Source organism: Salmo trutta, chromosome 19 (genome assembly GCF_901001165.1).
Source record: "Salmo trutta chromosome 19, fSalTru1.1, whole genome shotgun sequence".
NCBI lineage: Eukaryota > Metazoa > Chordata > Actinopteri > Salmoniformes > Salmonidae > Salmo > Salmo trutta.
Genome location: NC_042975.1, coordinates 14,525,952 through 14,553,836, shown reverse-complemented (window position 1 = coordinate 14,553,836; position 27,885 = coordinate 14,525,952). Strand labels below are relative to the sequence as shown.

Here is a 27,885-nt window from a genome sequence, read left to right as displayed (position 1 = left end):
AGGAGAACATTTATACAATGCAAAAAAACATTTGAGACACAGATTAGAAAATATTGTAACAACAATGTTTAGTGAACACAGAGCAAAACCACACACATACACCATTGGTGCTTTCTGTCCATATGATCTGTATGCATCAGGAACTTAAAACAAGCAGTGTTTGTGTTGGATAAACAATTCCCAAAGCAGATGAGGAAAAAACACATTTCTTTTCATAAATCATATTATTTTATAGGATCCATTAGCTGGCACTAATGGTGACAGCTTGTCTTACTGGGGTCTGACAGAAAAGGAAAAAAAGACAGCTCTAGGAAGAGTCTTGGTTGTTCCAAACTTCTTCCATTTAAGAATGGAGGCCACAGTGTTCTTGGTGACCTATAAAGCTGCAGAAATGTTTTGGTACCCTTCCCCAGATCTGTGCCTCGACACAATCCTGTCTCGGAGCTCTACGGACAATTCCTTCGACCTCATGTCTTCGCTTTGTCATTATGGGGTATTGTGTGTAGATTGATGAGGAAAAATATTAATTTAATACATTTTAGAATAAGGCTGTAGCGTAATAAAATGTGGAAAAAGTCAAGGGGTCTGAATACTTTCGAATGCACTATATTTAAAAACATGTAGTGTGCATCTATCAGTTACACATACATGTCAGTACATACACACAAGTAGCAGTACGATTAATATTGATCAATGCATTACAATTTTGTGATCAGAACTGGATACTATAGTAAAGAAAGACTTATGCCAAACAAACTTACCATGGTGGCAGGGTTCCATGTGGTAGACGGAGCACTCTTTGGTTGCCAATTGTATCCACCTGTCAACTTCTTCTCACCAGGCTGACTCCAATGAATATCACTACATAGGAAATGGAAATGCTAATTATTTTCATTCAGCTGCAATATATCAGTATGGTAAAAAATTATAATTAGTCATTCCAGTTCCGTTATCATTGCATTCTTACTTTTTTGCCACACCATTGCCAATTCCCAAATCTAAAAAGGAGAGAGAATACATTGCTAGTTGAGCACATAGAGCCGCTGACTCGACCATCTCTCATTAAAATACACCAAAAGAGATGGCATGTGACACTTCATCTGGCAGCTGGTCTGCTAAAATGTTAAGTATCAATAGCACATATGCAGCGGACCATTATTTCTAGCATACCAAGACAGTCGTGAAGAGGGCACGACAAAACCTATTGCCCCTCAGGAGACTGAAAAGGGTCAAGGATCTTCAGATCCTCAAAAGGTTCTACAGCTGTACCATCGAGAGCATCCTGACTGGTTGCATCACTGCCTAATATGGCAACTGCTCGGCCTCCGACCGCAAAGCACTACAGAGGGTAGTGGGTACGGCCCGGCACATCACTGGAGCCAAGCTTCCTGCCATCCAGGACCTCTACACCAGGCGGTGTCGGAGGAAGGCACAAAAAATTGTCAAAGACTCCAGCCACCCTAGTCAGACTGTTCTCTCTGCTACTGCACGGCAAGTGGTACAGGAGAGCCAAGTCTAGGCGCAAGAGGCTTCGAAACAGCTTTAACCCCCAAGCCATAAGACTCCTGAACAGCTAATCAAATGGCTACCCAGACTACTTGCATTGCCCCCCCCCCTTTTACACTGCTGCTACTCTGTTATTATCTATGCATAAGTCACTTTAATAACTCTACCCACATGTATATATTACCTCAATTACCTCGACTGACCGGTGCCCCCGCACATTGACTCTGTACCGTTATCCGCGTATATAGCCTCACTATTGTTATTTTACTGCTGCTCTTTAATTATTTGTTACTTTATTTCATTTTTTAAGTATTTCACTATAAGGTCTACACCTGTTGTATTTGGCGCATGTGACAAATAAAATGTGATCATTACAGTATGGTGGGAGTAAGACCTAAGGAGCACGTTGATGATACATACTGCCCACAAGGTTGGCCAAGGACGAGTCCAGGTCATCCGACACCAGCTTCCCAAGCTGCTGCCCGTTTGGGATTCGCCCCTGGCTGGGCGAGGAGGCCACTGTGGGTTTGAGGACGCCACCTAAAACATTATTAATAAAAAAAGGAAGGAGGGTGGGAGGGGGTAAAAGACAGAACGCCACAGACGAGACAGGAAAGAGGATGTGGTTAACGTGAGCGGTGGGAAGCAGATGTTGCACGTGAAAATGACAATAAGTTTGCTGGCACAGTCCAGGACTGAGGAGTGTGTAGTCAACTCACCCAGTCATGTGCCATAAAACAGCCAAGGCCCAAAGTGTGTGTTCACCCAATGGACAAGGGAGAGAAACAAAACATTGGTGAGATTGTGAGTGAAGCCCCTCAAAACCCACATATTAGATACATGTACACCACCGGTCAAAAGTTTTACAACACCTACTCATTCAGCGGTTTTTCTTTATTTTTACTATTTTCTACATTGTAGAATAATAGTGAAGACATCAAAACTATGAAATAACACATATGGAATCATGTAGTAACCCCCCCCAAAAAAGTTCAACAAATCAAAATGTATTTTAGATTTGAGATTCTTCAAATAGCCACCCTTTGCCTTGATGACAGCTTTGCAAATTCTTGGCATTGTTGTATTTCATAGTTTTGATTTCATAGTTGATGTCTTCACTATTATTGTACAATGTAGAAAATAGTAAAAATAAAGAAAAACCTTTGAATGAGTAGGTATTGTAAAACTTTTCACCGGTAGTGTATGTGTACATTCTCCGCTCTTCACTATACGCTTTTTTGAGCACCAAAAGGCACTTTGCTGCCAAATGCACCTTTCTGTGATGTACTTATGACTTCGTAGGCATAACTACTCAGGGGTAGAAGGATATGTTGAGTTAAATTGAAATGGTGCCAATACTCATTTCCTAAGCTCTTCCATTTCACACAAAATTAGACAATGTGATGGAGAAGTGTTACATTGCAGTGAGAAGATGAGGACAGCACTACCCTGAGTCTTTGGGTTCTGTTCATGACAAACTGTCATGTTCCAGGCCCCGGCCGTGGCAGTGAAAGAGTTCAAGTATTTATGGCTAAAGGAGCTCGGAGGCACCGGAGCAGACCTTGCCAGTTATGAAACCCGCCATGTGTCGAATGACAGACAGGTAATTGAAAACAGTGCATGTGAATCCCTGAGGGAAGGCTGCGCTTTCCCATGCAAAATAGCAACAACAAAAATAAACATGAATGCTACTTTTGGAACATTTCAAAGCAAATAATTCATGACCATATCTCATGGGGGTACATTTTCTCAATCATTAATCAAGCACTCACCGCAAGTATTTTGAATTCCTTTCCAAAACATCCAAGCCCAGCGATGGCCCATGAGGTGAGATGCCCCCAGTCACGAGGTGAGGTGAGTTGGGCCCAGTGGGCAGCAGTGTGGATGTGATCTAATTGCTGATCCTAGATCTGTGCTGAAGGGTAACTTCTATGTGGAGCTTGTGCATGTGAAGAGAGGGATGGGGAATTGGGAGAGGTCGGGGAATGTATGATCCTTACCAGCAGAGGCAACATTGTTGGCGGAGGCTGAGTTATTGCCAAACACAGAGTCAAAGTTGACGTTAAGGCCTCTTGTGGTCTGGGGCTGCGTGGTGGAAGACACTGAGAATCCTGGTTAAGAGGAAGCAAGAGTGTTGAGGCTGATATTAGCTGAGGCATTAATCGAGCTATCAAGATTTCTGATGCAAAAACAGAAGTCTTTATTTCGCTTGTTAACTTAAGTATGATGGTGCCGTCATCTTTGCGGACACCCTTCTTGTCCATTTAAATATATTCTGTACACCCAAGTTGTTGTTTTTTCGGGCCAGAGAGCAGACAGGGGGGAAGTAGGAATGGCAAGCCCCAGGTACCTACCTCCAAATAGACCAGCTACAGCAGAGGGCTCAGACTGGAAGAGAGGAGTGGTAGGGTATGATGCTGGCCCACAGAAAGAGTCTAACAACCAGAGGCAAGCAGGAGGGGAGAAAGGCAAAGAGATGGGGTTTTAGAAACAAGATTAGAAATAACGAAAAACACAAATGAATAGTATAGCTCCAGAAAAGTAAGCAAGAAGATCAAGTCAAATAAAATATATCTAGCTCAGCAGTTTGAGAAAAAGGAAGAGAACAAACATTTTTTAAAAAGCCACCTCAAACAAACGCAAAATACTAAAATGTTAGCACTAAAAGGCAAACAGCACTCAGGGAAGCAGCTAGACTAAAGCAAACATGAACCCGGCGTAAGTTCAGGGTCCTATGCTTCCAGGGGTTTTCAGAAAACAGGTCAGTCAGGTTCCCGGTCATAGTACCTGAGATAAAGTGCTCTATCCACACTGTGTGCTCATGATCAGATGCAATGGAAGAGCTCGAAACAATAAAGGGATTGTAATGATCTGGAGAATAAAAAATATAAATAAAATTCAAATCAACAATGTGGATTGGTTTTCTTAACACTTAAAAAAATGCAACAACAAAAAAAAGAGACAGAAGTTGTAACGTGACATGCTATGAACACACGTAGGTAAAGGTAAGGAAACATAGTAACGTTACATGCTATGAACACACATAGGTAAAGGTAAGGAAACATAGTAACGTTACATGCTATGAACACACATAGGTAAAGGTAAGGAAACATAGTAACGTTACATGCTATGAACACACGTAGGTAAAGGTAAGGAAACATAGTAACGTTACATGCTATGAACACACATAGGTAAAGGTAAGGAAACATAGTAACGTTACATGCTATGAACACACGTAGGTAAAGGTAAGGAAACATAGTAACGTTACATGCTATGAACACACGTAGGTAAAGGTAAGGAAACATAGTAACGTTACATGTTATGAACACACATAGGTAAAGGTAAGGAAACATAATAACGTTACATGCTATGAACACACATAGGTAAGGGAATGTAGCGAATGTACATATTTTAAGGCCCATGCTATAAATAACCTAATCAGTCAGCGGCATGCCACGCCACACAGTCAAACCAAAACAAATACACAGTAACAGCAAGGTTTAGTTAATGGTGCTAGCAAGCTTTGACAAGGACCACACGGTTGAAAACTTAAAACCTTGTAGCTGTGGACATTAATGGGAGATGCTATCACCTTTCCTTGTTTTTTTTAATACCAAGGATCTACAACGACCAAGATAAGCACCCGATTCCTGAAAAACCTTTAGTAGCATCAGTACATCTAAATACCACATCATATATCGTATGTAAACACAAATTGTACGCACCCACACACAATGTGAACAGCCCCAGACATTCACTGTTGAATTCTATATTCCCCTTCAGAATACTGGAGTTCTGAAGCAAGCACTTTGACTCTGCATCAACTCAAGGGGCCATCTGCAGTGCTACATCCATTGTTGGCCTTCATTCATATGTACCCACTGAGTCTTGAAGAATATACCTTAGAAATACCTCATGAGCTTAGTTCAACTGTCATACCGCATCAGAACACAAAATAAGCTTGTTTTATTTACTCCAATGTTTGTAAATAAAGTAAAGTCCTTGCATCCATAGCTCTGTCTATGAATTTGAGAGTGGTTTAATTTCTCCAGCCACATCCCTCAGTTTTTTACCAAAACAGGGGCGGGGATGAAGCTTTCGCATTATTGTTTCATTGGCTGATTGCCGCTTTAGTATCACTTTTGAGGTGTACACACACACACACACACACACACACCTACCTGTGTTGTAAAGGCTAGGAGAAAGACGCGTAATGATGCAACGTCCCTAGTGTCCGGTCTGGAGCATTAATTCACGAGTTCTGCTGGCGACTTCAAACTAGCAGTCTGCACTAGAAAGCCCCAAAAATTGACGGACGTATTGGGCTATAGAATTTGTTTATTATGATTAAGTTCTTTCCCCACAGTGAATTATTTTGAAGTTCGCTACAAATGGAGATATTTAATTAAATAGTGATCCATTCTGATCACTACATTTGTTGTCACACAGGAACACGTGCCGAAACAGACCAATCCCGGGCCGGCAGGCTATGAGGAGGCTCGCGCCCTCATGCCAAAAACATTAAGGTTAACCCGCTCAGGCAGGATGAAAACGACTACATCGACCTGCTAGTTACAGGCACGATTTGTTTGGTGCCATTCAGTAATATGGCGCGCTTCAAATGTAAATAGTTTCCGGCTTCATGCACCGTCGGCAGTTTTCCATAGGAATACATGGCTGATGTCAGAGCTATCACCATCTAATGGTTTTTATGTGTATGGAATGGTGCATGCAGGCTGAATATGACAATGGGAGACATTTCTGACAACACCATAACAGACAAAGAAAACTTTACACAAAAAAAAATGTAAATGTAAATGTTGTTTACCACCAAACATTTCATGAGTGGGTGTCCTAGAACTAACACCATCGGAAGACACAACAGGCAGACGAACCGCATCAACAACAGGATGTGTAAGGAAAGGGTTAAAGTTTGGAATGGAGTCTTCGACAGCTTCTGTATAAGTGAAAGGATCTACACAGGCAAAGGGGGCAGAACAGAAAGAGAGAGAACAGGGAGAAGTTAGAAGAGGACAGCGAGTCAAGTCAAAGGAAAGCATGCAGAAACACAACAGGGTGTGGCTGAACCCTAAGCTCCAGACAGAATTCTTCATCAACTGTGATAGTATAACAAATACTCCAAGTATCATTGCAAGGAACCAAATATTCAAGTAGACTTGGAAACAAACAGCCTTATGTTGTCATCTAGAGTCACAATAATCTCCGCCAAGCTATAACAAACAATATTTTACGTAAAGCAGGTTATTTCATCACATGCATCTAGTGGTTATACCAAAGGCCATACGGAATTTTAACATGACATTTAAGTCATTTAGCAGAAAAACAGCGACTTAATTAGTGAATTCATCTGAAGATAGCAAGGTGAAAAACCACATCTCAGTCATAGTAAGTACATTTGTCCTCAATAAAATAGCTATCAGCAAAGTCAATGCTAGTAGAAAAGAAGAAGAAACGTGCACCAGTCGATAATGTTCACTTCTAGACATGACACAAACCAAGACAGCCTTAATCCATGTCACCTACACTTTACCGTCCTTATTGGAAATATTCATTTGGAACAAATGCAGCACATTTGCTTTAAAAATGTTTTTGAAAAGTATACTTTATACTTTATTGAAGTAAAAAAAAAAGTAGTATACAATTATAAATAACAAGAATACAAAAACATAATTCTAGCTTCAAGTTGATTAACCTGAAACTTTGCAGGACTGACAAAAAGTAACAGTGGAATCATACTGTGACTCCAATTCATGCAGTAACTACAAGAACCCGAACGGTGTATTTGTAAGTGAAAAGGAAAACACTGTTAAGTAGGTTTATCTAATAATTTCAACCTTATCATTATTTACTTTCCATTGACACATGACCCTGAATTCCAAAGCACACACAACATTACAAGGCACTCAAGATAAAGGTGCCTCTTAATTTGGCACCTGCATCACGAGGTTTAAATATAAATGCCATGAATGATGAACAACAGGTGTCATAGTAAATCAGAAAAGGTCAGTTACTAACTTTAATAATATTAATAAATAAGGTTACAGTCATGATACAGACCGTTATTTTAGAGTTGCTGACAGTTTGTCTGGCAAACTACTAAACTGATAATAAGATTTCAGGAGCTGTTTCGTTAGACTTCAGTGCAGCTTTTGACTTGCCTGGCTACAAAAACTCCTTGCTCTAGTCAAACACTACGCCACACTCACGGATGTTAGTTTCTTCTCCGCAATGAGTCTCGATCTGAGTACCTCCCATACGATTTCTAGAATAGAAATACGTTCTAGACCATCTGATTGGTTCTAGAAACTGATGGATTGAGCCAGAGCCAGCACACACGTGGGTAATGCAACATTTTGAAAATGTGTCATTGGCTTTGATACTCTGATTGGTTAGAGATGATCCAATCGCTGATTACTTTGTCTTATACAACACCCCTCATTTTGACATCACCACAACCAACTTCAAAGATGGCAGTCTCATACTGAGGTATGTCTTTTTAAAATAATGTAACTAGGAAGTTAGTTAAGAACAAATTCTTATTTACAATGAAGGCATACCCCAGCCAAACCCTAACGATGCTGGGCCAATTGTGCGCTGCCCTAAGGGACTCCCAATCACAGACAGTTCTGATACAGCCTGGAATTGAACCAGGGTCTGTAGTGACACCTCTAGCACTGAGATGCAGTGGCGTAGACCGCTGTGCCACTCGGGAGCCCTAAAAGCAAATGATTCAGTGGAAGAATTCAGTTGAGTCATGAGGCAAGCTTTTGACATTATTGATCATAGTCTGCTGCTGAAAAAACCCTGTGTTATGTCTTTACATCCTCTGACATATCATGGATTGAGTGTTACCTATCCAACAGAACACAGACGATTCCATTAAAGAATACTCTAACGTAAACCAGGTAGAGTTAGGCATACCTCAAGATCTTGGCCCCTTACTTTTTTCAATTTTTACTAATGACCTACCGTTAGCCTTGAGTAAAGCCAGTGTGTCTATGTACACTGATGACTCAACACTACACGTCAGGTCAGCTACCACAGGAAGTGATAACTGCAACACTTAAAGAGCTGCAGTCAGTTTTAGAATGGCATCCTAAATATATAAAAACTATTGTATTTGGGACAAATCATTCACTAAACCCTAAACTAAATCTTGTAATGAAGAATGTGGAAATTGAGCAAGTTGAGGAGACTAAACTGATTGGTGTAACCCAGGATTGTAAACTGTCATGGTCAAAGCATATTGATGCAACGGTAGCTAATATGGGGAGAGGTCTGTCCATAATAAAGCAATGCTCCGCTTTCTTGACATGACAATGAACAAAGCAAGTCCTACAGGCTCTAGTTTTATCACACCTGGACTACTGCCCAGTCAGATGGTCAAGTGCCACAAATAAGGACTTAGGCAAATTACAGTTGGCCCAGAACAAAGCAGTACGACTGGCCCTTAAATGAAAACAGTGAGCTAATATCAATAAATTGCATGTCAATCTCTCCTGGCTCAAAGTAGAGAGATTGATAGCATCACTACATGTCTTTGTGAGAGGTATTGACATGTTGAAATCACCGAACTGTCTGTTCAAACTAACATCCATCCATACCCCACAAAACATGCCACCAGGGGTCTCTTCACAGTCCACAACAGACTGGGAAATGCACATTAATACAGAGCCATGATTACATGGAATTCTCTTCCACATCAAGTAACTCAAGCGAGCAGTAAAATCAGATTTAAAAAAACGATAACACCTCACGGTACAACGCAGACTGTGAAGAGACACGCGTATACCCAGACACACACTAATATTTTAATGCTGTACATTTTATGTTGATGTTTTTTTTTTAAATATATAGTAATTATGTCTTGCATGATGTATTGTTTTATTTATGATGTAGGCTGTTGTTTTGTTATCATGGAATTGTTATATTCCTTTTTGAATCCCAGGAAGTGTAGCAGCTAATGGGGATCCTAATGAATACATAACTGTGATTTGATTGTTGATCAACTTTACCTGATTTTATTAGTGGTCTCAACATCCAATTTCAAATTCAAGTTCACCAATAGCTTTCAGGAGTTAGGTCAAATACACCAGATACTGTATATCCACCACCAGCAAGCTTAAAGAGTTAATAAGCTGTTTGAGAATGCTAAGGGTTGTATCCACTATGACCTGTGGAGAGGCCCATCACAGTTTACCCAGAGGAATCTGAATGAAAAAGAGTGTGTGTGAGAGAATCAGGCGTGTAAAACAGGCAACCCGCGGTGTGACAGGAGCTCTCACCTCCCCATGTGTTGGCTGTTGGTAGGCCAGTGGAGAGTAGCAGTGCCTGCTGCTGAAATGCAGGCTGCAAGTCCAGAAGGTCACTCGCCGCCTTGGAAGTGCTTGAGGTGGGAGGAGGAAGGGAAGTTAAAGTCTCCCAAATGCAAAACCCCAACTCTCCCATAGCCTACTCAAAAGGTTTTCATAACGCTCCAGGTAGAAGTTTCACCTAGCAAAGTGTAGGGGGGGAACATTCTACCTACTCCTTACTCCCACCCTTCACCTACAAAAAATAAAATAAGTCAGAAACATTTCACGCACACTGAAGACAAACTTGGCAGGCTTGATTAAGCAGCCAAGAGGGAGAAACAGTGGAGTCTCTGAAAGTCACATGCAATCAATACCCTCTGTAAGCAGCTACCCCTGAGCTGCATGCTTTCAAAACAGGGGAATGCACCCTTGCCATCCACCTTTAAATTGGCGCTACGAGTTATTCATTATTCTTCTTATTTTGTAATGCTCACATTTATGTACAAGATTATTTTTAGAAGGACATTGAATGGACAAAAATCCATACCCCGATAAATGTCCTGAATTAATACGATATTGATAAATAGAAAGTTTATAACATTAATGTGCACCAGTTTTTGTTTTATTATTATCCTGTAAACTACTACTACGGTTGTAGCCATCAATTGTCCCATTAACAATCACCCATATTAGCAAACTTATTTCATTTCAAACTTCACATCTCTATTTTAGGCTACTTATTGTAATGAAGGATATCAGCAAAATGCCTGCGATGTGATCGGTACGGTCGGTGTCTATTGATCATCCCAGCTCTAGTACACTGACATGTGTGCAGCTGGGGCACTACAGAATAGTTCCACTAGCATCAAATTCATTAGGTGCGCAAAGGCATAGGGAAGAGTGGGTAAGAATTAGAGGTCGACCGATTATGATTTTTCAACGCCGATACCGATTATTGGAGGACCCCCAAAAAAAGCCGCTACCGATTAATAGGCCGATTTTTTATTTTTATTTGTAATAATGACAATTACAATAATACTGAATGAACACTTATTTTAACTTAATATAATACATCAATAAAATCAATTTAGCCTCAAATAAATAATGAAACATGTTCAATTTGGTTTAAATAATGCAAAAACAAAGTGTTGGAGAAGAAAGTAAAAGTGCAATATGTGCCATGTAAGAAAGCTAACGTTTAAGTTCCTTGCTCAGAACATATGAAAGCTGATGGTTCCTTTTAACATGAGTCTTCAATATTCCCAGGTAAGAAGTTTTAGGTTGTAGTTATTATAGGAATTATAGGATATTTCACTCTATACGATTTGTATTTCATATACCTTTGACTATTGGATGTTCTTATAGGCACTTTAGTATTGCCAGTGTAACAGTATAGCTTCCGTCCTTCTCCTCGCTCCTAACTGGGATCGAACCAGGAACACATCGACAACAGCCACCCTCGAAGCAGCGTTACCCATGCAGAGCAAGGGGAACAACTACTCCAAGTCTCAGAGCGAGTGACGTTTGAAACGCTATTAGCGCGCACCCGCTAACTAGCTAGCCATTTCACATCGGTTACACCAGCCTAATCTTGGGAGTTGATAGGCTTGAAGTCATAAACAGCGCAATGTTTGAAGCACAGCGAAGAGCTGCTGGCAAAACGCACGAAAGTGCTGTTTGAATGAATGCTTACGAGCCTGCTGGTGCCTACCACCGCTCAGTCAGACTGCTCTATCAAATCATAGACTTAATTATAATATAATAACACACAGAAATACGAGCCTTAGGTCATTAATATGGTTGAATCCGGAAACTGTCATCTCGAAAACAAAATGTTTTTCCTTTCAGTGAAATACGGAACCGTCCCGTATTTTATCTAACGGGTGGCATCCCTAAGTCTAAATATTCCTGTTACATTGCACAACCTTCAATGTTATGTCATAATTACGTAAAATTCTGGAAAATTAGTTCGCAACGAGCCAGGCGGCCCAAACTGTTGCATATACCCTGACTCTGCGTGCAATGAATGCAAGAGAAGTGACAATTTCACCTGGTTAATATTGCCTGCTAACCTGGATTTCTTTTAGCTAAATATGCAGGTTTAAAAATATATACTTCTGTGTACTGATTTTAAGAAAGGCATTGATGTTTATGGTTAGGTACAGTCATGCAACGATTCGCAAATGCGCTTTTGTTAAATTAATCTCCCGTTTGGCGAAGTCGGCTGTCTTTGTTAGGAAGAAATAGTCTTCACAGTTCGCAATGAGCCAGGCGGCCCAAACTGCTGCATATACCTTGACTATAGAGCAAGATACCCTGACTCTGTTGCAAGTGACACATTTTCCCTAGTTAATAGAAGTTCATGTTAGCAGGCAATATTAACTAAATATGCAGGTTTAAAAATATATACTTGTGTATTGATTTTAAGAAAGGCATTGATGTTTATGGTTAGGGACACGTTGGAGCAACGTGTACCTAAGCGATTATATGCAACACAGGACAGGCTAGATAAACTAGTAATATCATCAACCATGTGTAGTTAACTAGTGATTATGATTGATTGTTTTTTATAAGATAAGTTGAATGCTAGCTAGCAACTTACCTTGGCTTCTTACTGCATTCGCGTAACAGGCAGGCTCCTCGTGGAGTGCAATGTAAAGCAGGTGGTTAGAGCGTTGTACTAGTTAACCGTAAGGTTGCAAGATTGAATCCCCGAGCTGACAAGGTAAAAATCTGTCGTTCTGCCCCTGAACAAGGCAGTTAACCCACCGTTCCTAGGCCGTCATTGAAAATAAGAATGTGTTCTTAACTGACTTGCCTAGTTAAATAAAGGTGTAAAATATTTAAATTTTTTCAAATCATATATATATATATATATATATAAAAATCGGCGTCCAAAAATAGCAATTTCCGATTGTTATGAAAACTTGATTAATCAGTCGACCTCTAGTAAGAATAGATGGGCAGGCCGATTAATAACAATGGAGTCTTTGGCTCTATGGATACATGGCATTGACTGTCTAGTCTGGCTTCAAACCAACCACTACGCTATTATTAATACTCCCTCAAACATCTGAAACAACTGGATGGGTAAGCAAATGTAAACATAGTCTGCATCCCAAATGGCACCCTATTCCCCATTTAGTGCACTACTTTTCACCAAGTTTCATAGGGCTCTGGTCCAAGGTAGTGCACTATATAGGACACAACCATAAACTCAACAAGGAGCTATGATCAGTGCCTGGGCACTAAACATGTAACCTAGCATTTTGGCGAAGTCAGTGGGGGAGTGATAAGGGTAAGGACTAGGAGAGAATGGGTGCTCTAACTCGTTTGTGGAGCTGGGTGTGGAGAAAAGGTCGATGGCCGGTGCTGTGTTGATGGTCCGTCCGTCAGTGGACACAGGAGAGGCATCCGTGGTGGCATAGGAAGAATGACCGTTCTGGAGTTCCTTCAGACGCTGCTCCTAGGTGGAACGGGCAAAAGTCAACAAAAACAAGCACCCGGGCCTACCTAAAATTTTTTTAAAAAAATAAAAAAAAATACAGTACACTGGCCAGCTAACATTTTCTGAGAGCATGTATTTTGACTTAATTTTTAACCAAGGTGGTGGGGACTCCGGGGCCTGATGACCTCAGGAGAGCAACTTATTAGCTAAAAAAAGATCCCTTCTTTGGATGACCTCGGGCTTGATGCTTGGTTGGTTACCACAGCATTAATTTAGATTAAAACGAGACCAAAAACCTCATTGAAGACTTGATCGCTGTAGTGTGAATACTGCGCAATAAAATGTTAGACCAAGTTAACGGCAGCTTATCCACTCCAAAACAAAATAAAGAAACTCCCTCGACATTGCCTTTCCCCCCCAAAGGCAGAAAATTGTTTAATTTTTGTTCATTATCAGTGAATGTTCTACAGATGCTGCTGACCAGTCAGCACAGATTAAACCCAGTAGGGCAATAAGCCGAGAGGATAGTTGAAGGGAGAGAGCGAGAGAGACCAGACAGTCAGAGATAGAGAGAGGAGCACACTGGAAGGAAAATGTACCTTCAGCGCTTTTAGGCGAGCCTGCTCTTCCTCCAGAGCTGCCTGCTTTTCCCTCTCGTCCACTTTGGTGAAAGATATGCCCGTGTTGGCCAGAGAAGAGACAGCGTTGGAGAGAGTGCTAGCCCTGGATGGACAGAGACATAGGAAGAGAGAGAGACAGGGGTCAGATAGTGGGGGGCTATGGTAAAACTGTTTACTGACCATTGTCAAAAGTGCTGTGTTGTTCTACAAGCTCAGTGAAAGAAAGTGGCACATATTTTTACAACTGCACTTTGATAGATACCAGCTACAATGGTAATAGGAGGTTGGAATAAAATAGAAAGGATTCTGCTTGACAGGGATAGTTTATAATGCCTTTCCCACTAAACAGAAAACCTGAATGAGCACTGATGGTCAGTGCATATTAGTATAGTACATTGAAAGACACAAAAAGGAAACTAAATCAAATGCGCCTGGCATTAGCCACAGACAAGTAGGTCTTTATTAACAATACAGTGGGGCAAAAAAGTATTTAGTCAGCCACCAATTGTGCAAGTTCTCCCACTTAAAAAGATGAGAGAGGCCTGTAATTTTCATCATAGGTACACGTCAACTATGACAGACAAAATAAGAAAACAAAATCCAGAAAATCACATTGTAGGATTTTTTATGAATTTATTTGCAAATTATGGTGGAAAATAAGTATTTGGTCACCTACAAACAAGCAAGATTTTTGGCTCTCACAGACCTGTAACTTCTTCTTTAAGAGGCTCCTCTGTCAACTATGACAGATAAAATAAGAAAACAAAATCCAGAAAATCACATTGTAGGATTTTTAATGAATTTATTTGCAAATTATGGTGGAAAATAAGTATTTGGTCACCTACAAACAAGCAAGATTTTTGGCTCTCACAGACCTGTAACTTCTGTCCTCCAGGCTCCTCTGTCCTCCACTCGTTACCTGTATTAATGGCACCTGTTTGAACTTGTTATCAGTATAAAAGACACCTGTCCACAACCTCAAACAGTCACACTCCAAACTCCACTATGGCCAAGACCAAAGAGCTGTCAAAGGACACCAGAAACAAAATTGTAGACCTGCACCAGGCTGGGAAGACTGAATCTGCAATAGGTAAGCAGCTTGGTTTGAAAAAATGAACTGTGGGAGCAATTATTAGGAAATGGTAGACATACAAGACCACTGATAATCTCCCTCGATCTGGGGCTCCACGCAAGATCTCACCCCGTGGGGTCAAAATGATCACAAGAATGGTGAGCAAAAATCCCAGAACCACACGGGGGACCAAGTGAATGACCTGCAGAGAGCTGGGACCAAAGTAACAAAGCCTACCATCTGTAACACACTACGCCGCCAGGGACTCAAATCCTGCAGTGCCAGACGTGTCCCCCTGCTTAAGCCAGTACATGTCCAGGCCCATCTGAAGTTTGCTAGAGAGCATTTGGATGATCCAGAAGAGGATTGGGAGAATGTCATATGGTCAGATGAAACCAAAATAGAACTTTTTGGTAAAAACTCAACTCGTCGTGTTTGGAGGACAAAGAATGCTGAGTTGAATCCAAAGAACACCATACCTACTGTGAAGCATGGGGGTGGAAACATCATGCTTTGGGGCTGTTTTTCTGCAAAGGGACCAGGACGACTGATCCGTGTAAAGGAAAGAATGAATGGGGCCATGTATCGTGAGATTGAGTGAAAACCTCCTTCCATCAGCAAGGGCATTGAAGATGAAACGTGGCTGGGTCTTTCAGCATGACAATGATCCCAAACACACCGCCCGGGCAACGAAGGAGTGGCTTCGTAAGAAGCATTTCAAGGTCCTGGAGTGGCCTAGCCAGTCTCCAGATCTCAACCCCATAGAAAATCTTTGGAGGGAGTTGAAAGTCCGTGTTGCCCAGCGACAGCCCCAAAACATCACTGCTCTAGAGGAGATCTGCATGGAGGAATGGGCCAAAATACCAGCAACAGTGTGTGAAAACCTTGTGAAGACTTACAGAAAACGTTTGACCTGTGTCATTGCCAACAAAGGGTATATAACAAAGTATTGAGAAACTTTTGTTATTGACCAAATACTTATTTTCCACCATAATTTGCTAATAAATTCATAAAAAATCCTACAGTGATTTTCAGGATTTTTTTTAATCATTTTGTCTGTCGTAGCTGAAGTGTACCTATGGTGAAAATTACAGGCCTCTCTCATCTTTTTAAGTGGGAGAACTTGCACAATTGGTGGCTGACTAAATACTTTTTTCCCCCACTGTATAGGACTTTCATAAATTGAGGGTAAAAACACTGCAACTGTGGCTCCCGGAGCATTCGTCAATATTTTCTCGGAAACAACTGGCAAAACACACAGAAAGGAAAAGCCTACTTTGGACCGCAGTACAAAAGCATATTGTTGAGATTGCTGCCCACCAACAAACACTTCAGCTCCAGCTCACACACACTTGCTAAATTTGGTACCTGAGCAAAACAGGCTTTGTCTGACTGGACTGTATTGAATAGGCAGTGAGTAAATGGAAGGGAAAATAACAGTACCTGCTGGCTGCGGTGGAATCTTTCACCTTCTTCCCTTCTAAAGAAGCCAAATGCTGCTCTAAGGCATCCAAGAGGCTACTGGGAGCCTATTAAAATGGAAACAAATAGTGAGTTCAAAGGTTGGGGGGAAAAATGCAATCACAAAGGTGTAACAGCAGACGGAAACACAAACAGTAAGCATGCCTAGTTATTTCACAATGCACACAAAGAAAACAAACTACCCTTACAAACACTTAAAAAGAGTGGGATACAGATACTTACACAAACTGTAATCTGAAGATGGAACGTTAAGGAAAAATACAGAATATAAAGGTGGCAATTATCAGCGATGATAAAGATCAGCGATGATAAAGTTTCGGGAGAAAGGTACTAGCTAAAGGCATTATTTAAAATCCAAAACAGTCCTAATAAAATACAAAATCACAAAATGAATGCCCTTGCAAAATACTGTTTGTCTTGCTAAAGCACCATCTGAACATGGTGATAAGAAAAGTAAAAACATAATACCATTTTATTCTAAGACTGGATACGCAAGCGAGAGATGTAGCTAACCCCATACAACATGTGGCCCTTCTTGAAAGGTGACATGGAACAGTATAATAGCATACAGTGTTTATAATTTGCCATTTTCAATGTATACAAAGTGGAAGTATATTTTTCCTTTTATTCCTTTCATCTCGGGTCTAGCCTTCTCGGTATATGCCTTGACAAATGTCGATGTTAACAACTTTATGTGCTGTATGCTGTGCAAGGTCAGGTGAGAGGGAGTCCCTGTTCGAATGCAAATAAAGTGTACCCTTCCTCGATCACAGATCTAGAAGTGATTGGAAAGATGAGGGCAAGGTTATCAACCTACTGCTTTCATCAATCCAACCACATCAGATCTGTGATTTGATTACTTGAAGGAAATAAGCATTTTGAAATTATTTGGGCAGGGCGCCCAAGAAAGCAATATATGATAGCGAAGGCTGTGCAGAGGTAACCATTTGGAAGGTCTGAAACTGCAGGAGGTGGCAGGGTGGTGAGAGAGGCCGGCAGCCATCACACTGAGGAGAGTTGAAATAAAGTCAAGCTGAGGGGTTCAGCAGGGCTCCATCTGAGACCCGCTGTACTTTCGGGCCACAGAGATACGAAAGCGATAGATAGCATCAGGTCTTACCTGGGAGAGGTCTGGGATGTCCCCTCGATCAATCCCTACTTGCTGCAAGGAAGGAGGGAGGAGGGTCAAGATAACATGGAGGTAAAAGTGAATGGAGGAGTAAAAAATTTGATCACACAGAAGTTAGCAAGGTTGGATCTTACCGCCGCTACTTTAAGGAATTCAGAGATTCTTGTCATTCTAGTGAGGAATTTCTTGTAGATGTCAAGGCCATCTTTGCATTGAGTTTTCTTCATGTCAAAGTACTTCTCTGTGACGTGAAAAGAGTAACATGATGATGAAGCACTGGAACTTAAATGTCATCAAATAAGGATAAACTATCAAACTATATCAAATTAATCAAACTGCCTTTGCAAATTAATGGGGGAGGTGTTGAATATTCCATAGTATAATTCTAATATTACACTTTTCTCCAATCAGAAAATCGTCCCTTAAAATGTAGATGTCTGCAGGAAGTATACAAACTCTCCAGAGGGGTGCATGAATCCTAAACATGTCTCACTTGCTGGTAAACGTTCCACTGATGTTTGCTCATATCCAATTTGCTCCTCCACCCCCCACAGGCCTGCTCAGTCCCCCAAAAGGAACAAGGCTCTCACCTGAGTGAGAGAGGCATCCATCCTCATAGCAGAGAATACAGCCTTGACATGCATGTAATGACCAGCAATTTATCATAGTCTAGGAACCAAGTGCAATTCTCTAACTCCAGTCTAATGTCCAACTTTGTGGAGAAATAGAATGTTAGTGTTCTGGAATTTCTATTTCCAACATTATTGACATTATATTCATTTCCAACTTGTGCACTGAACCACACGCGCACTGAACCACACGCGCACTGAACTACATGTGCACTGAACTACATGCGCAAACAGATATGCAGAGTAGTCGAATAGACTGTGTGCAAGACCAGTCTCTCCACTAGCATTGGGCGCAATTTCATTTTAACACAGTCCCTTCAGGAAACTCATTTAGAATTAATTGGAAACTAGATTTCTTCCCCAAAGTGTTTCAGACATTGAATAGAATGTCTCAATTTCAAAAGGCAATTCAACCAACCTACAGACCTTATGTCACCTTGCAAACCCAGTTCACTAAAACAAAGCAGAGCAGTAGTAGAACACGGTCGTTTATTGGCCCTCGTTAAGTCAACCTGATAGCATGGAGCAGGCTGATAGTGAGTTGTGTAAAAAAATTTGAGGCCAGAGATACAGTATCAACCCAGAACGACAGGGTGCAAAGGTGTCTCTGCATCAGCGCTGCTCCATGGTTACGATGATATGGCAATAATGACTTGGTTTTGGCAGGCCAGAGCCTCTTGAGAGCCAGAAGGCAGAAGTACTTACCCAACAGGTTAATAATGCCTTCGTTGTAGGCCGCAAACAGTCGAATGGCATCTTTGAACAGAAGCATGAAGGCCGCGTTTATCACTCCGTTGGTGAGCTCATTGGCGTTGACCTGGAGATGGAGGGGGGATCCAAAGCAGACCAATTGAATTGACAGATGACCCATCAAGCATTCTCATTGGTCTGACTCAGAGGTAACTCCCAACCACACGACAGAGCTACTCATTCGCTGACAGTTTTTTGCAATACTGTTACATTCGAGAGCTGGAGCGTTTATTCAGGCCATAGCAGTACAACAAGTTACAAGGAACTTACATTGAAATCAAGTAGTGCATCCATCTGGTTTTGGATAATGGGTAGGGTCTTCAGTAACTTCTCTGTGTTCATGGTTCTCATAACGCCATCCGCCCTTGGGGAAAGATAATATTCCAATCATTAGGGGCCCAATATTATTGATGTTGGACTGTCATCAATGTCATGAAGCACGCAACCTAAAATAATGAATTTGAATTAGGCTTAGTGAACGACACTACACTTACTCAGATGCCCAATCCCAAATCAACCCCTACACCATATGCACTTCATGCAGGAGTAAGTAATATACCCCAAAATATACTGCTCAAAAAAATAAAGGGAACACTTAAACAACACATCCTAGATCTGAATGAAAGAAATAATCTTATTAAATACTTTTTTCTTTACATAGTTGAATGTGCTGACAACAAAATCACACAAAAATAATCAATGGAAATCCAATTTATCAACCCATAGAGGTCTGGATTTGGAGTCACACTCAAAATTTAAGTGGAAAACCACACTATAGGCTGATCCAACTTTGATGTAATGTCCTTAAAACAAGTCAAAATGAGGCTCAGTAGTGTGTGTGGCCTCCACGTGCCTGTATGACCTCCCTACAACGCCTGGGCATGCTCCTGATGAGGTGGCGGATGGTCTCCTGAGGGATCTCCTCCCAGACCTGGACTAAAGCATCCGCCAACTCCTGGACAGTCTGTGGTGCAACGTGGCGTTGGTGGATGGAGCGAGACATGATGTCCCAGATGTGCTCAATTGGATTCAGGTCTGGGGAACGGGCGGGCCAGTCCATAGCATCAATGCCTTCCTCTTGCAGGAACTGCTGACACACTCCAGCCACATGAGGTCTAGCATTGTCTTGCATTAGGAGGAACCCAGGGCCAACCGCACCAGCATATGGTCTCACAAGGGGTCTGAGGATCTCATCTCGGTACCTAATGGCAGTCAGGCTACCTCTGGCGAGCACATGGAGGGCTGTGCGGCCCCCCAAAGAAATGCCACCCCACACCATGACTGACCCACCGCCAAACCGGTCATGCTGGTTGATGTTGCAGGCAGCAGAACATTCTCCACAGCGTCTCCAGACTCTGTCACGTCTGCCACGTGCTCAGTGTGAACCTGCTTTCATCTGTGAAGAGCACAGGGCGCCAGTGGCGAATTTGCCAATCTTGGTGTTCTCTGGCAAATGCCAAACGTCCTGCACGGTGTTGGGCTATAAGCACAACCCCCACCTGTGGACGTCGGGCCCTCATACCACCCTCATGGAGTGTTTCTGACCGTTTGAGCAGACACATGCACATTTTCAGGGCTCTGGCAGTGCTTCTCCTGCTCCTCCTTGCACAAAGGCGGAGGTAGCGGTCCTGCTGCTGGGTTGTTGCCCTCCTACGGCCTCATCCACGTCTCCTGATGTACTGGCCTGTCTCCTGGTAGCGCCTCCATGCTCTGGACACTACGCTGACAGACACAGCAAACCTTCTTGCCACAGCTCGCATTGATGTGCCATCCTGGATGAGCTGCACTACCTGAGCCACGTGTGTGAGTTGTAGACTCCGTCTCATGCTACCACTAGAGTGAAAGCACCGCCAGCATTCAAAAGTGACCAAAACATCAGCCACGAAGCATAGGAACTGAGAAGTGGTCTGTGGTCCCCACCTGCAGAACCACTCCTTTATTGGGGGTGTCTTGCTAATTGCCTATAATTTCCACCTGTTGTCTATTCCATTTGCACAACAGCATGTGAAATTTATTGTCAATCAGTGTTGTTTCCTTAGTGGACAGTTTGATTTCACAGAAGTGTGATTGACTTGGAGTTACATTGTGTTGTTTAAGTGTTCCCTTCATTTTTTTGAGCAGTGTATATCCAAAACACACTTCCCAGGAGTCGACTGTACATTGTGTATACAATATAGGAGAGACTAGGTAGATCTGAGGCAGATGCTATAAGAAAACATTTGAACAGAGAATTAAAGTCCTTACCCTCGTTTTACTTTGGTGAAGTCAAAAGCGACCTGTCGATACGATACAGCCTTCTCGTTCAAGTAGCGACTATACCTCCTTATGAACGTCGACATGTCATAGCCTGAAAAAGACAATAGGGGAATAAATGTTTTAGCATCAGGTGCATCTTGATGGTGACACACATCTCACTGTAGAACTGCCACATAATCACCTTTTCATACAACTAGCCTCTTAACTGTTTATTTGGGGAACTAAGTGATACAATAAGCAGAGGCAAATTCTTCCCATTGATTTTGGAAATGAAGACGACTTCAGAGTTTATTGGTGGATATACGGGTAACTGACAAAATAAAATAAAAACTAACAAAGTGTCTTAATAGGACATTGGGCCACCACGAGCCGCCAGAACAGCTTCAATGCACCTTGGTATAGTTCCTACAAGTGTCGAACTCTACTGGAGGGATGCAACACCATTCTCCACGAGAAATTCCATCCTTTGGGGTTTTGTTGGTGGAAAGCGCTGTGTCAGGCGCCACTCCAGAATCTCCCATCAATGTTCATTTGGGTTGAGATCTGGTGACTGAGACGGCCATGGCATATGGTTTACATCGTTTTCATGCTCATCAAACCATTCAGTGATCCCTCGTACCCTGTGGATGGGGGCATTGTCATCCTATGGGGGCACAGCTATTGTAGCAAAAAAGAATGGTCAACTGCATGTTTTTATATCTGCCCCATATTTTCTTCTAAAGTAAAGGCCCAACAGGCTGTAGATTTGTCATGAGTGCTATACTCCCCAACCAAGTCACCATCCTTAAACAAACTGTCAGCTCCCTATTACCGTTATTTATCAGTAACACAATCTGACAAAAGGAATGTGGGTTATTATGATTAGGGACGCTTACTCTACCACTATACTCCCACTGGTCTGGGCTGCCAGGCATCTTGTTAACCTTTATTTAACTAGGCAAGTCAGTTAAGAACAAATTCTTATTTACAATGTCGGCCTACTGGGGAACAGTAGGTTATCTGCCTTGTTCAGGGGCAGAACGACAGATTTCTACCTTGTCAGCTCGGGGATTCGATCCAGCAACCTTTCGGTTATTGGCCCAACGCTCTAACCACTAGGCTACCTGCCGCCCCATGGGACATATTTACCTTGAGTAAATAAATTCTGCTGTGCTTGATGTGAGCGGAGAGTCTGCCATGATGCCTTAACCATTCCATTGGGAATAGAGCGGAGGGGAAAAGGGCAGGACCGTCTAAAAGAACATTTCTCCACTCCTCTCAGTCTTGCTAGTCTCAATATTGCCTGTTGTCGTGCGCACACACACGTTTAGTAGGCAAAAGTTACGGAACGTTGCAGTTCTAGAATAGAGCTGACGTGATTCCTTATTCTATTTAAAATGTATTTTCTAGAAGAAGCATGCCTATCTGAATGTTCAGTGACATTGTTCCCTGCTGAACGCAGCCCTGTTGATTGACCTGAGAGAATAGACCTTAAGATACTGTATGAGCTCAAATGCTCCAGTGAAGATGATACCGAACCTGTGATAAAATGCAGAATGCTGCAGAGCTGACTTCACTCACCTTGTAGGCCACTTTTGTCCAAAAAGTTACTGAGGTTAAAAAGCGTATTCCTTGAAGCCAGGTACTGTATAAATCTCTGCAACACAGAAACATGTGTAAACTTTCTGCAATACAAAACAAATTCCTAGATTGCCAATAATTGCATTCACCAACAGCAATTGAAAATGCATAGCAATGTTGCATACAGTTGAAGTCGGAAGTTTTACATACACCTTAGCCAAATACATTTAAACTCCGTTTTTCACAATTCCTGACCTTTAATCCTAGTAAAAATTCCCTGTCTCAGGTCAGTTAGGATCACCACTTTATTTTAAGAATGTGCTTTTACAACAGCTAATGGGGATCCTAATAAAAAAATACCAAATCTCAGTGAACCAGATGGACCGCCTCCTTGGGAGGATCAGGAAGGTGGTTTCCTTTGTCCACCGAAGCACAACAGCTGCTCATGTGCTTAACTTCTCTAGGGTAGGGGGCAGTATTTTCACGGCCGGATGAAAAACATACCCAAATTAAACGGCCTACTACTCGGGCCCAGGAACTACAATATAAATATTATTAGTAGATTTGTATAGAAAACACTCTGAAGTTTCTAAAACTGTTTGAATTGTGTCTGTGAGTATAACAGAACTCATATGGCAGGCAAAAACCTGAGAAAAATCTAACCAGGAAGTGAGAAGTCTGGTGCTTGTAGTCCTATCGAACATAGTGACTTAGGGTTCATTTTGCACGTCCTAAGGCTTCCACTAGATGTCAACAGTCTTTAGAAAGTTGTTTGAGGCGTCTATGATGAACAGAGATCGAACAGAGGAAGTTGGAAGTTTTTGACTCAAGAAAGCAAATGAGTTCATTGGCGCTCATTCACGTGAGAGTTAGCTGTGTTCCAAAACATTTGAAGACACTGGAATCGTCCGGTTGGAATATTATTGAAGTTCTAATTGAAAAAGGCCCTAAAGATTGATGCTATACAACGTTTGACATGTTTGAACGAACATAAATATAACTTTTTTTTACTTTTCGTCGTGAAATTTTCGGCGCACTTCCTACACTTGGAGTAGCCTACTGCAAGTTATTTGGACATAAATGTTTTGTTCGATAAAGTCCATAATTTATTGTGGACCTGGGATTCCTGGAAGTGCCTTCTGATGAAGATCAAAGGTAAGGGAATATTTCTAATGCTATTTATGATTTTAGATGACTCCAAAATGGCGGGTATCTGTATTGCCTAGTGTATTTTTCTGAGCGCAGTACTCAGATTATTGCAAAGTGTGCTTTCCCCGTGAAGCTTTTTGGAAATCTGTCACAGCGGTTGCATAAAGGAGATGTTCATCTATAATTCTTTGAATAACAGTTTAATATTTTATCAACGTTTATGATGAGTATTTTTGTAAATTGTTGTGCTGATTCACCAACAGTATTGGAAGCAAAATATTTTCTGAACATCACGCGCCAATGTAAAAGGCTGTTTTTGGATATAAATAATAACTTGATCAAACAAAAAATGCATGTATTGTGTAACATGATGTCCTAGGAGTGTCATCTGATGAAGATCGTCAAAGGTTAGTGCTTAATTTTAGCAGAATTTCTGGTATTTGTGACGCATGTCCTTGCTAGGAAAATGGCTGTGTGGTTTTTCTTGTGTTGGAACTGTCCTAACATAATCTAACTTTATGCTTTCGCCATAAAGCCTTTTTGAAATTGGACAACGTGGTTACATTAAGGAGACGTGCATCTTTAAAATGGTGTAAAATAGTCGTATGTTTGAGAACTTTGAATTATGACATTTTGTGGTTTTGAATTTGGGGCTCTGATTTTTCACTGGCTGTTGAATACTGTGAACCGTGGGTGGGACGCTAGCGTCCCACCTGCCCAAGAGAGGTTAAGACCAAGCAAGGAATGCTACAGCTACCGACCTACAAGCTCATTACACCATGTCACAACAAGATGGAACCCCACTTATGACATGTTGGAGCGCTATCTTGAGCAGCAGGCAGCTGTATACTCTGCACTGACAGACAAGACCCTGAAAAAATATAAAGACATTGTCACCTTGTCTGATGACGACATGAAAGTGGGAGAGGAGGTCCTCCAGGTGCTCAAACCCCTCAAAACGGTTACAACCCTACTGAGCACTGAAACTGCACTGTCTGTGTCCATGATCTTACCTCTGAAAACAAGAATTCTACAATGCATGGCCCCAAGTGAGGAAGACAGCACCCTCACTAGAGATGTCAAGGCTGCCATTAGAGAGGACCTGAACCCCAGATACCCCCCTAATGTACAGGACTACCTTCATAGATCTACTGCACTGGATCCAAGGTTCAAGTCCCTGTCTCACCTAGACCCTGCCCTACACCGGAGGACATGCAGTGATGTCACCACAGATTGTGGCCACTGAAGAGGTAAAAAAAAGTGTATTACTTAAATAATAAATATAGTGCAGTCTAATCTTAGTCTATGCTATTGCTATTAGAATACATTTTTGATTTGGAATAAGAATGGATTTTATTAAATGTTATTGCCACAATTATAGTTCTATGAAAATAAATAATTAGTTAGTTTAAAAGATCAAGTAATTTTTTCTGCAGGGTCAAGCCACAGAGTCGACAGGAGCAGAATCAGAGGCATCTCCTCCACAAAATAATTTGGCCATGAAGGAGCTTTTCGGGGAGACCTTTGTGAGCAAGGACACAGGCAAGACGTTTGCCAACACCATCAAAGAGGAGGTGGCATTCTACAAGGCAGCAAGCAGCATTCCAGTGGATAGTGATCCACTGGCATGGTGGAAAAGCAATGAGTGTAAATACCCTCACATTGCCATGATGGCAAGACGCTACCTGGCTGTGCCTGGCACTTCAGTTCCTAGTGAGAGGGAGATCTTCACGGCAGGGGACATTGTGACTTCAAAAGAGGTCTACCATCTCCTCAGACAATGTAGACATCGACATCTTTTTGAAAAATAATTTGAAGTTAAGCTCAGGTCTGATTTGCTTTCTTTTTTTTGATGTGGACAGACTATTTTTTTCATTCACTCTGGTTCAAAGGAAGAAGGTATCATGCCTCATATTGCACTTTAATTTATATTGAGTATTGAATATTTTATTTCATGATTTTATATTAACATTGAAAAGTTCCTTGCTTGAAGTGTTCTTTAAGTAACAAATGGAAAGCAAAGTTATATTTGTCTCCCCTTTATTTTTGCTGATCTGAAAAATGATCCATGACTCAAAACCGTGATCCGATCCGAAACCGTGAGTTTTGTGATCCGTTGCACCACTAGTTTGAGCCAATCAGTTGTGTTGTGCCAAGGTAGCGTTGGTACACAGAAGACAGCCCTATTTGGTAAAAAGACCAAGTCCATATTATGGTAAGAACAGATCAAATAAGCAAAGAGAAATGACAGTCCATCATTACTTTAAGACATGAAAGTCAGTTAATACGGAAAATGTCAAGAACTTTAAACCTTTCTTCAAGTGCAGTCGCAAAAAACCATCAAGCGCTATGATGAAACTGGCTCTCATGAGGACTACCACAGGAAAGGAAGACCCAGAGTTACCTCTGCTGCAGAGGAATAAATGCTTCATTAGTTTCCAGCCTCAGAAATTGCAGCCCAAATAAATGCTTCAGAGTTCAAGTAACAGACACATCTCAACATCAACTGTTCAGGCCTTCATGGTCGAATTTCTGCAAAGAAACTAGAGGTCGACCGATTAATCGGAATGGCCGATCTGCATTTTTGGACACCTATCATGGCCGATTACATTGCACTCCACGAGGAGACTGCGTGGCGGGCTGACTACCTGTTATGCGAGTGCAGCAAGGAGCCAAGGTAAGGTGCTAGCTAGCATTAAACGTATCTTATAAAAAACAAATCTTAACATAATCACTAGTTAACTACACATGGTTGATATTACTAGTTTATCTAGCTTGTCCTGCGTTGCATATAATCGATGCGGTGCCTGTTAATTTATCATTGAATCACAGCCTACTTCGCCAAACGGGTGATTTAACAAGCGCATTCGCAAAAAAAACACTGTCGTTGCACCAATGTGTACCTAAACATCAACGCCTTTCTTAAAACCAATATACAAGTATATATTTTTAAACCTGCATATTTAGTTAATATTGCCTGCTAACATGAATTTCTTTTAACTAGGGAAATTGTGTCACTTCTATTGCGTTCTGTCCAACAGAGTCAGGGTATATGCAGCAGTTTGGGCCGCCGGGCTTGTTGCGAACTGTGTGAAGACCATTTCTTCCTAACAAAGACAGCCAACTTCGCCAAACAGGGGAAGATTTAACAAAAGCGCATTTGCGAAAAAACAACAATCGTTGCACAAATGTACTTTACTATAAATATCAATGCCTTTCGTAAAATCAATACACAGAAGTATATTTTTTTAAACCTACATATTTAGTTAAAAGAAATTCATGTTAGCAGGCAATATTAAACTAGGGAAATTGTCACTTCTCTTGCGTTCATTGCACGCAGTGTCAGGGTATATGCAAAAGTTTGGGCCGCCTGGCTCGTTGCAAACTAATTTGCCAGAATTTTACGTAACTATGACATAACATTGAAGGTTGTGCAATGTAACAGCAATATTTAGACTTATGCATGCCACCCATTAGATAAAATACGGAACGGTTCCGTATTTCACTGAAAGAATAAAAGTTTGGTTTTCGAAATGATAGTTTCCCGATTCGACCATATTAATGACCTAAGGCTCATATTTCTGTGTGTTATTATATTATAATTAAGTCTATGATTTGATAGACCAGTCTGACTGAGCGGTGGTAGGCAGCAGCAGGCTCGTAAGCATTCATTCAAACTGTCACGACTCCTACGGAAGGTAGCTCCCCTTCCTGCTCGGGTGGTGCTCGGCGGTCGTCGTCACCGGCCTACTAGCTGCCACTGATTCCCTTTTTTCCCCTTTCTGTTTATTGGTTTCACCTGTTTTGTGTTATGCTGATTAGTCTGGTTATTGTAGCCAGTAGGCCTGCCTGCTCTGTGGGATTGTGTGTGTGTTGCTACTGTGCACGCTTGTGTCTGGCGTGTTTTCGGTCGTGGGTTTTCTCCGGACTGTTTCAGTCCCCAGTGTTTTGGGGCATTTGTTTTGTGTG

General features: G+C 41.6%; 1 protein-coding gene across 7 annotated transcripts in view; it reads right to left on the bottom strand.

Moving 5' to 3' along the window:
- Nucleotides 1-27,885, bottom strand: part of LOC115154034 (phosphatidylinositol-binding clathrin assembly protein) — a 65,192-nt gene that overhangs the window by 10,654 nt on the left and 26,653 nt on the right. For 2 of the 7 annotated variants that reach the window (XM_029699818.1, XM_029699820.1), the window contains exons 3-16: nucleotides 22,768-22,843; nucleotides 21,196-21,298; nucleotides 19,222-19,315; nucleotides 18,907-19,018; nucleotides 17,707-17,813; nucleotides 17,564-17,605; nucleotides 16,405-16,490; nucleotides 13,869-13,992; nucleotides 13,151-13,287; nucleotides 9,813-9,913; nucleotides 3,507-3,617; nucleotides 1,927-2,025; nucleotides 968-998; nucleotides 762-861 (exon numbers count right to left, since the gene is read on the bottom strand). In XM_029699818.1, the coding sequence (XP_029555678.1) occupies nucleotides 762-861; nucleotides 968-998; nucleotides 1,927-2,025; nucleotides 3,507-3,617; nucleotides 9,813-9,913; nucleotides 13,151-13,287; nucleotides 13,869-13,992; nucleotides 16,405-16,490; nucleotides 17,564-17,605; nucleotides 17,707-17,813; nucleotides 18,907-19,018; nucleotides 19,222-19,315; nucleotides 21,196-21,298; nucleotides 22,768-22,843 (1,323 nt within the window). Of the gene's footprint in view, nucleotides 1-761; nucleotides 862-967; nucleotides 999-1,926; nucleotides 2,026-3,506; nucleotides 3,618-3,860; nucleotides 3,942-4,293; nucleotides 4,378-6,334; nucleotides 6,482-9,812; nucleotides 9,914-13,150; nucleotides 13,288-13,868; nucleotides 13,993-16,404; nucleotides 16,491-17,563; nucleotides 17,606-17,706; nucleotides 17,814-18,906; nucleotides 19,019-19,221; nucleotides 19,316-21,195; nucleotides 21,299-22,767; nucleotides 22,844-27,885 lie in introns of all 7 variants that reach the window. The other 5 variants (XM_029699813.1, XM_029699815.1, XM_029699816.1 and 2 more) reach the window with 5 other exon arrangements.